Below are 15733 nucleotides of genomic sequence, written 5' to 3'. Positions count from 1 at the left end.
ATCTGCCATGTTGGAAGGGACCCACAAGGATCATTGAGTCCAACTCCTGGCCCTGCACAGGACCATCCCCAAGACTCACACCATGTGTCTGAGAGAATTGTCCAAATGCTTCTTGAACACTGTGAGGCTTGGTGCTGTAACCACTTCCCTGGGGAGCTTGTTCCAGTGCCCAAACAGCCTCTGGGTAAATAACCCTTTTCTAATATTCAACCTAAACCTCCCCTAACACAACTTCAGGCCATACCCTCCGGTGCTGTCACTGATCACCACAGAGAAGAGATCTTACAGACCTTCTCAAGGAACCCTCTAAATTGAGAATACAAATCTAAAATCAAAGTATAAGTTCTGCTTGCGCCACAATTTGCTGTATAGTCTCTAGCTTTTCAGTTTTAACAATTGCTATCTTAATGACCCAACATCTGAGCAATTATGAAAAGACTTAAAAAGAACGGGCATATGGTACCAAACTGTAGACTTATTTGAAATCCTATGTGTTCAAGGAACAAAGATGTTAAAGGACAAAACCTGATTTAAAGTGGATGGATGATAAGGGTTAGTAAACTGTGCTTTTAAGAATATTGTCTGGGCCCAGTTTCTTGTTAGTCAGTTGGAATCACAGGACAGTAATGTAATGATGAGCACTAAACATCTCCCAGCAATTTCAAACATGTTCATTGGCATATGTTTCATATGTAAAGTAATTAACCAGAAAACTCACAACTACTAAGTCGTATTTTCCAGCTGCTGTACCCCGTCCCTCTATTTGTTTCTGAAACAAAAGTTCCACATTGGTTGAATGTATGGGCAGTAACACATGCTCTGTTAAAATACTGGAAAGGGCTGTTGAACTAATGTGAGTGGCTGTACAGGAAAACATTTTTAGTGCAAAAAACAGGTTATTCTTAAGAGATCTGTAATTAATATTTGGCCTAAAACATTAAGCTAGAAAAGTGGGAATAGACTATTCAGACTTGAGTGTCTGGAGCTTTATTTTGGCTTGAAAGAAAAGTGTTACATGGTTGCAATTTATAAACTGTGATACTGTTCTTTGTATTATTTCCACACAAACGTTTGTGTGTAGTGTTTATAATAGTAGGACTAATTTGCTTGCCTACGCCCCCTTGACTGCTAAAATGTCATGTTGCATTCTTTATTCAAGCATTTATTATTTTACTGAAGTATAGCCTAAACCACAGTCTTCCTTATCCAGCAGTATTTAATAAGAGGAGAAAAAAAAATTCTTCAAGTTACTTTTTTGGTAGGTCTTTAGAATTTCCAAAACATTACATAGCTTTGCTAATGACGGATCAAGCAAAAGTTATCTTAACTTTTTTTTATTAATCCCAGCATATTATCAAGTACTTAGGAAATTGCTGATTTCAAATGTACACAACATAACAAGCTTCAGGTTCTGCTTTCATGGAGAAATAGTAATATCACAAAATTTTTAAACACAGGCCTACATACTGTTAGTGCAGGTGATTAAAAGCTTCTGTTTAAAAAAAACAAAGCTAACTATAGTAGTTTTAAGAGTTCATAAGGTTTTGATGTATATGATACTTTTAAAGCACATGAATGGTAATTGGTAATTGGAAGAAATGTGCGACCAAATTATAATGGTTTCATAATTATAAACCAACTTACTTTATGCCATATACTCTTTATGAAGTACCATAACACATTAATGAACTGTCTAATGTTTATGAGACATGAGTGTATGTAGATATGGTAAATATGGTTATGTCTGCTGGCTAATTACTGCCATCGTCTGATAAATTTGCCAAATAAGTAAAATATATTCCCCACCCTATTGTTTTTTAAAGGAATTAACAGTTCAGGGAAATTCAGGGCAAGGATTATCTCCAGTTTTGAAGTGGTAAATCTGCTTTGATATTGTAAGTGTCTGCATGCTTGTGAAGATATGTTCTTAATATTTGGATTTTGTGAGAGTTATTTTACAGTACTCTGAATATTCTATTTTTGCAGAATATTAGGAGATATAAAAATATTGAACTAGTTTGTTGCAGCAATGTGTATCAAAGAAAGTTAAGTGGATTTCAAGGTTTCAATTTGGTTGCTTTTTCGTATTGTGAAAGTCTTAGATCTCCAGTAATATGCAATAATTTGTAAATCTACCTTTCCCCGAGGTACTTATTCATTAATAAGAACAGTGTAACTAAATGAAAACTGTGACATGATGTGCACTGTATTAGAGTTGTTATTCTTGAGTCCCGTTTGATAGCTTAAAGATGAAGCTGGCCACAGAATGTTCCTGAAGTATATTATTCAGCTGTTGTGATGACTGCAGTGTATTTGAGACCGTTTACTTTGAATAAAATACCTTCAGTTAATTCAAGCGTAGTGAAGTATGATCTAGAATCCTTTATGTGTTATGAGAAGTGATAGTTACAAATTCTGATTTTCCTTTTAAAAAAAAAGAGAGAGGCTAGTGCATTATATTAATTCATAAAATTTTAATGTTGCATTTAGTCAGACAATTGATCATCATTTGAAACAAATTTTTTATGACAAATGTCTAAAAACATACAATATTATTCTACCAAGTTTGAACCACTCTCCACCTCCTCACTGCCTCCTCTATTACTGTTGCAACATTGAAGCTGCAACAAAGTGCTAACGATAAATCAAATCGGCACCCAGTTACAATGGTCTGAAGGGGAGTGTGTCAGGACAGGCTAAGTGGTATGTTTTTAGATATGAGCAAACAGGAAACCTGAGAAAGAAGAGTGAACATAGTCAGAGGAGTAGAGACCATTGGATTCTGAATTGGGCAGTTGGAGCCATACTTGATCGTTCTCCATGAGATCAATGACAGCACTGCCAGAAGCTTGGTCAAGGTATCCTTTCTTGTACTCATCATAGGTGTACATGATGGGGGAACCATTTTTGTAGAGTGCGACCCAAACGTTTGTTCCCTTTGCATGTACATGGTAGGAGAAATAGTACAGTCCAGGGGTCCTGCAGGTGAAGATTCCTGTTCTGGGGTCATAGTGTTGCTGCCTATTGTACAAGATTTTATCAAATTTGATGGGGACTGTTGCTGCGGGGTAGGCTTTTGAGAGGATGACACTGAAAGCAGACACTGGCATCCCTGTAAGAGCTTGGTTCACTCCTCCCTTTATGAAAGATATTCCTGATAGCTCCCGAGACTCTCCTGCTTTAACGTAGCCTTCGGGCATCTGTGGGATTACAGCTTGGCCGGGGGGACCGGGAGGCCCTGGGGGGCCTGGCAAGCCAGGCTCGCCAGTGCTGCCTTTAGGCCCAGGGGGTCCAGGTGGTCCCATGGGTCCGCTTAAGCCTTTTGTGGAAATACCTGCTGGGCCTGGCAGTCCTGGTGCTCCTGGCTCACCCTTCGCACCAGGGGTTCCTGGAAGACCAGGGGGGCCAATGGGACCTCTGATCCCAGGTATTCCTGAAGGCCCTCTGGGGCCTGGTTCTCCATTGATCCCTGGCACTCCCTTGGCTCCTTGTGGACCCATTGGACCAGGCAATCCAGGTAGCCCGGCATGGCCAATGTCACCTTTTGGACCTGGGAGACCTGGCTGTCCCTTAGGACCAGCAAGACCCTGCTCACCTGGATATCCTGGTTTTCCCTCTGCTCCTGGTGAGCCTCGTTCCCCCTTGGCCCCTGGGAATCCTGGGAGGCCTGCAGGGCCCATGTCACCTTTGGGCCCAGGGAGGCCATTCTCACCGGGCAAACCCTTGAGTCCATGAGGGCCCATGTTCCCTGGTGGCCCAGCTGGCCCTGGTTCTCCTGGCACACCAGCTGGGCCTTGGTCTCCTTTAAGTCCTGGAAGGCCAGGAGGACCTTCAGGCCCTCTGTGTCCCTTCATCCCTGGTAATCCTGGCTTTCCAAAACCTGGAAGACCTGGGGATCCAGGCAAGCCTGCAGGTCCAGGATGTCCCTTGGCTCCAGGGATGCCTGCTGCTCCTGGTGGTCCCATTGGCCCAGGCTTGCCAATGCCAGCTTCTCCAGGTTCACCTGGGAGACCCTGGGGACCAGGGAGACCAGCCGCCCCAGGTGCACCTGGAAAACCTCGGTCACCTTTCAGACCTGGCTGACCTGGAAGACCATTTTCACCAGGCTTCCCTACTCCAGTAGGACCAGGGGGGCCCCGGGGTCCCTGTGGGCCTGGAAGACCCCTGCTACCTGGGCGGCCTGGAATGCCAAATCCATTTTCTCCCTTTTGTCCATTTATACCAGGGATACCTGGCTCTCCCTTCTCACCAGGGAGGCCCCTTGGCCCCTGAGCACCTGGAGGGCCTTGTGGTCCTGGCTTGCCAGGAACAGACAGTCCTGCGGGGCCAGGAGTGCCGGGGGGTCCTTGTGGTCCTCTTGCTCCTGGGAGTCCAACAGGTCCAGGTTCTCCTTTCTCACCGTTTAGTCCTCTGTCTCCTTGCTTTCCTGGTAGACCTGGCACACCTGGCTTTCCGACTGCAGAGAATCCAGGTGGTCCTGGGGGACCAGGGGGGCCTTGGGGACCCGGACTTCCAAATCCTGGCTTTCCTGCAGGACCTGGTTGTCCTCTTGGTCCAACAGGGCCTGGGGGACCAGGGGGTCCTTGTTCCCCCCTTACCTGCACACCTGTGAGAGAGAGGAAAGCAGATCAAGCAGGGCATCTGTAACATATTTGCAGGCATGGAGCACTAGTGAAATGCATGAAAGGTTAACTTGAACTTTGTAGAAGTCGAGTTTCAACTAGTGTTGGTCATTGAGAACCTGACATTCAGAGGAAAAGTGTTTCAGAGCTCTTAAAAGTAACGACTGCAAATTTGTTGGAAATGTGAGCTACAAAGCCTCTAGAATTTTTTTTATTTTTTTATTTTTTTGCTTAAATACGTTTAGGGTAGATAGAGAGCTTAAAAAATGCTGTGCAAGTAGATGCAAACTATTAAGTAAGGGGAAAAAAAAATCAACCAGGGAACAGGTGTAGCGGGTCACCAGACTTTTGTCATCATGAATGAAACCACGGAAAGCTTTCTGTGCAGGTGTAGCAGCTTTTCTGAAACTACTTAGTGCTACATTTAAGTAGTGAGATTTTTGTCCTTCTCTGCCCCCTACTTCCAAAAGTGGGCTATGATTCTAGTTCTTTTGTAAATATGTAATGTTGTGTTTTCAAATATTGTCTGAAAAACTTATGTCTGTCAAAAAATTTTACACAATGGCAATGTCGCAACTGATAATTTCTTTTACTGCTGTCAGAATTCTGGCACTGGTTTGATTTTTAATAATACTTCATTTTCTTAGTTATCAAAACAGCAGGTGGAGCCACTTAACCAAATGTCACAAACAGAAATAAACAAACAAGCTCACTGCTTAGTTTTCTGCATGTTTTGGATGAGTCTGCAGTTTCACATTGGAATTAGGATGTTGATTTGTGGGACATGACATACAACTTTAATATGGATATTGTAAGACTGCTTTAGTAGTTTGCAGGAACTGGCAGCATTATAGAACAAAATGACATACATATGATGAATGTTAATTTAAGAAGTAATTTTAAAATAAAAACTGAAGGATACAAAAAGAGCCTGGATTCTGTTTTTTACAATGGCAACATATTCTGTTTAATGCTTATTTAGAAAAGGTTGCTAATTGATCAAAAATTGTATCAGCTATAATTTGCCTTTCAATCTCTCACAAAAAGAGCAGTTTATGTGTGTGTATATATATATTATATATGTGTATATATATACACATCTATGAAAGTTTATGCAATGGCTGTTTGGCTGTCTCTTAGATAATAAATTGCATTTTCTAATCTGTGGCTAGTCTTGAAACAAAAATGAGGTGAAAGAGGAAACTATTCTTGTACATATTGTATTTTAAAAAATACTAGTGGTACATATATGAAATACATTTGATTTTGGTTTGTTATTGGACCTACAAGGTTGCCTTCTTCCTCTATCAGCAGGGAAATTGTTCTTATCAAGAAAGTGCAGAGTGCCTTTTTTTTTTTTGCTGATGCATAAAATCAGCACAAATGCATATCGCCTTATTTTGAACACCTTCCTATGTCATCCTTCTCAAGGCAATAAAAAGCAAGATAGCTGTTAAAATCCTATGCACAGAAAGCAAAGAAGGTGCTTTTTTTTGTAGCTAATTGCTTCAGACTTTAGCTTGAGAGTGCATCTCTTTCTTGCATTTTACCATATTTTGTATGAAATTATATCAGTCCTAGGTTCACAGAGTGGGTGGGTACTGCCTTTTTTGCATAAGGTTATAAAGGCTTTGTCAGCATTCATGTTGTTATAGAAGTTTTCTATGAGGAGCTATATTGTTTCAAATCTGTACTGCTTTTAGATTAAAATTGTAATTTTAATTGTGCTGTCTAAAGACAATTATATTTCCTCTGAGGAAAGGACTGCTGATCCCATTAATAAAATGGGATTTTTACCAAGAAAATTGAAGTATTGGTTGGCTACTCTTTTGTATGTCTCAGCACATACCTTGATGCAAAATTGTTATACATTCTGTAAGTGCAGTCAAACACTATAAATGTATTGAATTAAGTATGTAGACTTTAAAATAACCTGCAATAATGGCTTATTTAAACCCTGCTGAATAGTCAGACCTAATTCAACTATTATTTTCAGCTTTGACTTTTCAAATATTTCAAGCCAAAGAACTACTGATTAAAAAATTATGTTCTGGTAATTTTAAAAAATGGTAACACTAAATGCCTAAAGAAAAGGAAAGTGTATTCTGACTGACTGGAGAGCTGTCAAGAACAAGATTTTTAAAACTGTTAAAACTATTTCATCAAATTAAATGAAGATTTAGTAGGCTTTGGTTGCCAACAGAAATCTTATGAACTATTAAATGTTGTCCTGAGTCACCAGTTTGGGCCTAGACTAAAATTTCAGTTCCATGATTAGTAATGATGCTCTCTAACCGTCTTCCGTCTTTGAATTCTTCTAAAAACTCTGTGTAGGATGCTTGTTTTCCATACTCAAGAATAGCAGTCCTCCATTTTGATGTTTGTTCACCAAATGAAAATTTGTCAAGAACTTTTGAATGACTGGACTCCCACATCTGTAAATCTGTAGGCTGTTCCTGCTTTTGAGTTATAGTATATAGTCTTTATTACCTTTCCTAAATGGACAGCACTGTACACTTCTCAGATATTAATATAATCATTCTCATTCTAAATGTGAATTTTGACTCATATTATTTACACTATGTTAGTGTATAAAGTGAAAACTTAGTTCAGGACAATTCATTTCCCCTTTCACCCCATTTCCTGTCTACCCTGATTCTTCCTTAATTTGTTGCTGGTTTCCCCCTTTCCAAATGTTTTCTATAGAGGGGAAAAAAGCTCTCTATGAGGAGGAGTAAATGAACATGTATGATAGAGGATAACCAAGTAAATATTGTACTTCACTTTAAGATAGTATAAATATGTAAATTATTCTGAATAAAGTCATGGAAAAGCACTATGAAAAGTTAATGAGGGGAGAGGGAGGAAATGCAGCTTCTAACTCAGTGAGAATTCTAGTTAATAAGTCCCCAGAGTAGCTGTTTATGTACATATACCTAAATTTGATCTGGGAGTGCTGTTAGGATTCCAGAAAGTCCTTGTGCTGAAGGCAATGGATGAAACTGTGACAGTATTTTGGTGCAGCTCAGAAGAACATTTGGGGGGTAAGTTTCCCAGCCATGCTGCTTTCACTTGGTTCTTACTGCAGAGATTCCTGGACCATGGGGGCTGGAGCTGGTTGGTATGAGACCAGAATCTCTTTGGACTCAGTGTGTGCTGCACATGAGCAGTAAGTCCGTAGGATTAGACTAGAGTTATTCTGAAACATAACCTACTAAAAGAAGGTAATGTGAATGCAATACCCTCAGCAGCAACTGTTCTGCTCTCCAGATTTGTTCTGTGTCCTTTTTCTGATGAACAGATGCTTATTTGCAAATGGTATTTTCCAAGTCCTTCATTCAGTTTCCTCATTTCTGCCCAAGTGTGATTATTACAACTAAAAGTAGATGGGATACAGCAAAAATGAAAGCTATTCTTAATAGCCTATGCTGTCTGTAAGAAAATAATGCTGTTCTCGGGGGAGAGGGTAAAGCAGGATGTTTACAAGGAAGATTTAGTTCTCTTAATTTTAGTAATGACAATTCTGAATAGACAGTACTGATCAGAAGCTTTGATTTCAAGTTTTTAAAAAAGAGTTTGACCTAAGCATGGAAAAATGAAACAGAACTCAAGTAGTTTCAAACACTAGGTATAGCCACCCATTTGACTTAAAAGGACAGAGAGGATAACCAAAAATAAGATGGTACAATGTATAGTATTGCAGTAATGTATTACATGCAACCTGCCACAGGACTGACTTATGCAACGAAGAGATTTTTTTTTCAATAATAAAGCTAGAATTGTTATATTACTATGAGATTAGTCTGATAATTATAGTATGAGCTTAAATCACTCGTGAAAAAAATTATGTAGATGTTTATGTCACATTTTTACAACTATATATCATTTTATTTTGCCTTTCTAGGCTTCAAACTGGTCTTCATTTGCCCGTGTGTATCATATATAAACTTAAGTTCACACCTAAGGTCTGTTTTAAATAGTAATAACATGATTAAATATGTAGAAGTTCTTCTTGAATACTGTAGGTGACAGATTTGTTGCTAGAAACTTCAGTGTTGAATCAAGAAATTAGGAGATGAGTAGCCTGTTGTATATAATTATGTACACAATCATGTTGTGTTACTCTCACTATTGAAGATGATATCTGGAGCTGTTATTTTGTTTCTGCTCTATATGCCTTTAGTTGTTAGGTGTGCATCTTTGTCAATAGGAGGCAACTCCAGAGTCATTGCAAATTCTTTCTTCAGTGATAACCTTATTTTAATAAACCTAAACTGTTAGTGAAAGTTGAATGCAAGTAGTATAAACAAAGAGCTGTTGTTCATGTATTGACCCTCTAGGAACGATTATGTTAGTTTATTATGAAAAAATAGTAAACTTACCTTGACTCTTTACATTGAATGGTAGAAAATGTGGCCCCTTGATGCTGGATTGTTTCTGATATCGCTCAGAAAAATATCCATCACTACCATGGACAATGTTCAGACAAAACAGCAGCAGTAAAGATATTTGTAAATGCATGTTTCCAAATCTGTGCTGTGTTAGAAAGGGTAGAAAAAGTTTGTTGTAAAGAAAAGCTGTTCAGTTCTGTTTCTTGTGCATAAATAAATGATTTTTTAAAAAATACTGGTATTAAAACTAACATTATTTTGTGCTTATTTCCATCTGCTCTCACTAGTTGTGAAAAATCCTCTAAGAAAAAGGGAATCAGTATTGTATCACTTTGAATGATAGAGTCCTTGTATAGATAGCTTACAGGCAAGTCTCACTCTTAGGAAAAGAATAATTTTACATGAATGCCAGTCTATTCAAGACAACTGTCTGCAGAAACAGTGATTATTTAAATTAGAGCTCCAGAAGTAAGTCAAGGAGTTGCATATATCAAAAACTCCTGAAATGAAGAAAGTTTTCAGTGCCAATACATAGACACTCTACCATGACGTTACTGCCTCTATCTAATGCTATTGCAAATGAAGGATGAAGTTCTGGGTCCTTCAGCAGCAGTGGCAAAAATCCCACAATGTCTTGCTTGAAACCAGGGTCTCATCTGTAGCCTTCCAAATAGCCCTAGTGGCAGTGAGGATGCTGTCACTGGCCCTTAAATAGCATCCTCTTCCCTCCCTAGGCAGAAAGCAGGTATCCTGTAGAAGTTACCTTTAAAACCAAAGAGAATGAAATGAAATCATAACATACCAAAATGCTGTGGAGCTCCAATGCAGAGTGGTAAGAGAGAGCAGTCAATCCTCCTCTTTTGAGGAGTTCTTCTGCCACCGGTGAGTGAGCAGAAGCTGATAATTTCAAGTGTCACCCTTGAGTATTTATATGGTTTTCCCCTTCGTTGGGTGACTGCAGGGCATAAGCTCCTCCCCAAAAATCAGTAAGCAGTAATTACCTGTGTGTGTATAAGTGTGTTTTTTAGGGGTGGGGGGGAGCTATTTTGGGCAGTCATCCTAGATTCTGTAAAGGGGGGGTTTTTGTTAGGTTTTTCCTTCTTCTTCTTCTTTCCTTGGATTCTTATTGTTTATGATATTGTATTGCTCATAGCTTGTTTTTTTCAAAAATTTTGTGGCCCCTCTGTTTTTAGAATTGATAAAGGTAATTTGGAAAAGGTGATTGGGAAAAGTCATGAACTAGTAAGTACGGCTGGTAATTTGAAGTGCATCATTTAAATTTCTCTGTAAATGTTTTAAGGAAAGACCTATACATTTTGAACTTTGGTGAGCTGTTACTTTCAGGAGTAACCCTACTAAAGTCTGTGGAGATTACTTATGTGAGTAATTGTTCACTGGGATACTAGTGGAGAACTAAAAATCAATTAAGATGTTACTAAGGGTGTTGTGTGAGAACCTGATTACTTTTAAGTAGTTTTTATTTTAGAAGACTGTTATCTTCACATTATATTTCTAGACTTCTGTTTCGATGCTGGAAGTACAGTACTACATAGATAATGCATGTAATGTTTCTATATTATGAAATCTTGAAACGCAAACTTACCTTACACAATGAGAGCTTCATTGTGTCCAGTTGTGATGAATGTACTGAAATCCATACTGCTTAAATTTGCAAGCGTTATATAGGCTGATGTTTGGGAGTTTCAGTTTAGTAAATTTAAACTACTGCTGTTTTTACTGTTGGAGGTTCAAACTTGATAATAGTTTTAGCAGTCAAGAAATTTTGTTAAACCAGTCTTGCTTAATGGACTGTATCCACAGATTGTGACTTCTTATTTTGAATAAATCTTACAGATTTTGAATAAATCTTACAGTGTTTCTGCATCACTTTATTAATGTTCAGTACTAAATAGGCAGTAACTTTCAGTCCTTGAATTATTTGTGACTCTGAAATGTCATTTAAAATTGAAGGACAAAGTAAGAGACAAAAACAAACTTTTCTGATTTAGGATGAAACTGTAGAACTCAATATATAGTGCACTTTGCTTTCAGCAAAAATACTTCCATGTGAATTATCTGTGTATTAAAACTCCTTTGCCAATTGCAGACTTCTTTTATATTGATATATGATATTCAGTCTTGTAGGAGTTATAGGAATGCTAATAAATAACTTGAGTTACTACTGTCAGTTCTCATGCAAGGTAGGTACAGAAGGGACACCTGTTACCATTCCAACCAAAAGACTGAGCTGGTGGCCCTGAACTATGTGGCCACCCTGTGGAATGGCAGGTTAACGTGGGCTGATTTTTACCTGCTTTGTGTCTTTGTTTAATTCCACACTCTTCAACTTTTTTGGCTTTTATGTATTATGGCAAATATCCTAGAACACAGGTTACTGTACTGAAAGAGACCAATGGACCATCAAGTCTGTTCTGCTTACAATTGTGCTAATACCTTTGCTTACTAGAGGACTGGATTAATGTTTTAACTTAGACTGTTGCAGTCATTTATTTAATGTATTGTTGAACGGTTCTTTTCTTCTATTCTTCTTCCTAGCCATCCTCTAAACAACATTATGTTCTATTTTTGTAAATAAACCCTTTCTGCTGCAGGGGTCTTCCAACTGAAGCCTGGTTTCTCCAATAAGCTTGCATGCCTGATCACCTAGTCAGTGATTTTCAGAGAATGTTTGCATGTGTCTGAGATGGCGTTTCTACTCCCCATATGTTCATTCAGTTCCTTTTGGTCTTCTGGACAAGGAAGCTCTGTCCTCAGGTTTTTTGTGTAACTTTTCAAGTTGCTTTATTTAAAAAATTAGTCTCTATAAACTCAAACAAGAGTCCAGTAATGACTGGATTGCTATCTTTTGACAGAAGTAGCAAATATATGGGCATAAAGTTTATTTCCTCCTTGAAGAAACGCAACTACAGACCCTTTTTTGGTTCATATAAATCCAAAAATAGCTTTTGATTTTTTTAAAGCATTTAAATATACAGCCCTCAGTGGGAAGTGTGGTTGTTGCTAATTTGACAATATTTGGTTAAGAAAGTTAAGAACAGCAGGCAACAGTTTTATGCACACACAGTTTCATGCTAATTTGTCACCTAATTCATAAATACCCCCAAAGCAGGCACACTTATGTTACAAAAGCATCAATAATGTGCACTGATATTTGACCAACAGCCTCGCTTCCTGCTTGGCTCCTTCTGGGCAGGAAGGTGAATAATCTCTGTGTGTCCCTGCATAAATAGGGATGATTGTGGGGTCAAAAGGTATATACAGGCAAACCCGTTGTCCTTGTGATTAACCTGAGCTCCACCCTATTGTGCTATCTTATGCCACTTCTTTGGTTTGAGGTTTTGTTTTTTGTGGGTGCGGGAAACTGAGGCAGAATTGGAGTTCACTGATTTTGTATGTTTTCCTTGTTGCTGTGGATATTTCCTACTGGCAGAGCACTAACATGCATTTAGCTCTAACTGTGCATATGAAAGGTGTGCTTCGGTATATATTTGCACATGCAAAAATACATGCAATAGACATACTTGTGTGTGTCTATTTACAGTAATAGCACATTTTAAACAAGGTTATTTGCAAACCTGTTTTCAAAATACAAACCTTCAGATGCTTTTGTTTTATAGCTATGCATTTAGAAAGTTGTCTTTGCTTACACATTGAGGTGTCTTAGCTCCCTCCTGTCCCACAACCATAATAGTCAGGAATAAAATTTAATCCGTTCCACTACTCCAGAACTTGCTTTTTAGTTGTGTATTGGCTGCATCTTTCCATGTGAAGGTAGTCATGGTACATGTTATGGCGATGAGATATAGCTGAAGCCCTAAGCCTAACTGCAATAAAATGATCCATTTTGAGTCTCTCTGGATCACATGAATTAGGTACTGAAGTCAAAGCCTCTAATGCCATTGGCAGCAGTCTGCAGTGTTTTATCTTATTCGATGAATGGATATTCAGATTGTTGTTGAATGTTGTTGGAAAGCATGCACTTACACATGCTTTCCAAAACCCCTTGTTGCTTCAGTGTCTTACTCTCACAGTCAGTGAAAACATGTGTGCCATGGAAGTGACACCATGGCTTGGGAAATGGGAACTGACTTTCACCACAATCCTGCAAGTTACTCAAAAGTGACTTGAATGAGTCCAATGATGAGCAACTGCTTACAAGGGAGAAGTGAGGAACATCTTAATTAAACATAAATTGTAATAAAACAAGCACCAGTCCTTCTCATGCACCCCTCAGAAAAAAAGAAAGCTGAGAAGCAAAACTCCAGAAAAGGTTAGGCTAGGTCCTTGCAGTAGTTGCTTCTAGCACCATCTCTGGTAAATGAATTATCCGGTCTCCAATTTTAAGCTTTCAAAGAAAGGTGCTTAAGAATTTCCACGAGAAGTTTGAAAGCCTGCCATGAAATTAAAGGAATAATTGGGTTTCCTAGTTTGTGGTGTGCTCTATGACACTCTGGAACCTCCTAAATCATTTCAACTCCATGATTTAAAACTGTCCTCTCTCCCTTTCTGTCACACAATAGTGAAGTCTTTTCATGCTCCCACGATAGCAGCCAGGTAAGCCCTCAATGGAAGTACAGAGGAACAAAGTCTTCCACTGTACCTGATGGGGAAAACTAATACAAAGGGGTTTCAGCTTCTTACTGCTCGCAGTTGACTGAAGCCAAAGGAATTGGAAGCAGGAAAATTTGTTAACTCCATAGCTGTGGGAAATCTGGGTGGGTTTTTGTTTGTTTGTTTTTTGTTGTTGTTTGTTTTTTATATATTATAACTTTGTATTTACATGGAGGGTACTTTCTGTTCCAACACTAGCTGCTCAGACTGCACAGGACTAGAAAACATCTTGATGAAGAAAATATTTACCTTGCTAATTGAAAAATAAATAAGATTTCTTTTGAGTTTCAGAATGCATGTTGTCTTTTGTAATTAAGAGGCTTGTTGACATAATCTGCAGGGCTGTGCAGTCCTACGTATTTTGAGATATAATAAAGAATTCTCTTTAAACCAAAACAAACTCTGTTACTCCTGCAGTCCTGTACTAGTCTTTTTATAGATTTAAAGTCCTTATACTTTTAACACTTGTAATTGTGGTTGAATAAATGTCCTCCTTTAAAGTAGTAATGGAAAGATGGTCTGTATTTATTCTGGCACTGCAAAACTGACTGCTGACCAGTTTGTTCTGTTCAGCTCAGGTAACTGTTGATCACAAAAGCTCTATTTAGTATAGCAGTATATTTAAATAGATGACACCCAGTTAAATATTTGTAGTTGTATTCTGGCTGAGTTAATTTGCAGAGACACTGAATAACCATGCTGAAACCTCAAAAGGAGATGTGTTCCACATAGTTCATAGAGAAAGCTTTGACACTGACGTGAATTTCTGGTGATATAATCCTCAGTCAGATAGCATTATTGATGAATGCTTTCTAACAACATTGCGTTGTTTATGCCACATTCATTATGCTTGTATAAAGCTAGGATTATCTTCACCTGTCTTAGAGAATTTCTGGTAATAGGGTAAAAGATACCAAACAGAAGTATTGGTGTTAAAAAAGATATTTTCCAGTACCTTGGGTATGCTGCTGGCCTGGCCTTATTTCTCCTGTATTTTTATTCCTCCCCCCCTTGCTCCTGAAAGTAAAACCAACAAGTATTGTTCAAATGAATGCCTTAGTTTTGAAACTCGTGTCAGATGTGTGGCTTTAATTGAAAGCTGATCAGTTTCAAGACAGTGAAAACACAAAGCTGGTTTTATATAATAATATTCATCTTTTCTCCCACAAATGCTTTTCTGATTAAGTAGTGTGTTTAAATATATAAAGTTTTGTGTTTTCACTAGTTCTATATAAAAGTTTAAACATGCAGGTGACAGCAGGACTTGCATCTGGCAGGACTTGCATGGGGAGGAAAAGCGGAAGTATTCAGTTAACTTTCTGCAGAATTTAGGAAAATAAAATTTTAAGGGGCCTTAAACTAGCTGGAATTGCTCATTTGCAGCCTTTTGACTGATATTGACTGTACTCCCAGTTGTATCAATACAATGGTTTATGAAGCTTTTCTGTAAGAATTCGATTTGGATTAAAATGCAATTAGACATTCCTGGGATTGATGGAAGGAGGGAGGCTTGTTTTCTGTAGGTCCATATCATTTCACAGGATGTGTTAAATGATTTTTAACCACATGAAACAGATAATTTGTCTTTAAAAATTACTGCAAGTGTTCTCTCTATTTTAATAAGTTTTTGATGTTCTTGTTTAAAAAGAACATTCACATAAAAACGTAAAAATGCTTAATAGTCATGTTTTCTCAGGGAGGACTATTTTTATGTGTTTGTTTTTTTTTTTAATTCTTGTTTCTTTTTTTCCTCTGATTTTTATTAGATTATTTAATATCTTGTTCTACCTCTGTGCCTGCTGAACTCAAGGTTTCTGTCAGACTCTCCTGGACCACAGTGAATAAAGTAGAAACTATGGGTAAAATAAGGGTGGGAACCACTCCTACTTTCCCAAAGGTGAAAAAGTTCATGCAGCTTCCTTCAGTATCCCATAATTAGGGGAATCTTCCAAACAGCTGGTGAAAAATAGATGTAATTGAGCTGCTTTTTCAAGTGTACCCACTGGAGCGTGTAGTCAGCCTACTGAATAGTCTCATTCATCGACTGTACTACCTGCTGTGGTTTGGACAATTGGCACAAGAGTTGTT

The 15733-nt window shown here is 38.3% G+C and overlaps 2 protein-coding genes across 3 annotated transcripts in view; one reads left to right on the top strand and one right to left on the bottom strand.

Moving 5' to 3' along the window:
• The window catches only part of NT5DC1 (5'-nucleotidase domain containing 1), a 128883-nt gene that overhangs the window by 14885 nt on the left and 98265 nt on the right, over nt 1-15733 (top strand). The window lies entirely within an intron of this gene.
• Nucleotides 2455-9143, bottom strand: COL10A1 (collagen type X alpha 1 chain). Its single transcript, XM_064649719.1, has 2 exons — nt 9005-9143; nt 2455-4606 (listed from the first exon to the last, which is right to left on the bottom strand). The coding sequence occupies exons 1-2, from the start codon at nt 9141-9143 to the stop codon at nt 2712-2714; spliced, it is 2034 nt and encodes a 677-aa protein (XP_064505789.1). The 3' UTR covers nt 2455-2711.

The sequence above is a fragment of the Pseudopipra pipra genome, chromosome 3 (assembly GCF_036250125.1).
Source record: "Pseudopipra pipra isolate bDixPip1 chromosome 3, bDixPip1.hap1, whole genome shotgun sequence".
NCBI lineage: Eukaryota > Metazoa > Chordata > Aves > Passeriformes > Pipridae > Pseudopipra > Pseudopipra pipra.
Note: the sequence above shows the minus strand (reverse complement) of the source record. Positions and strands in the feature narration are given on the sequence as shown.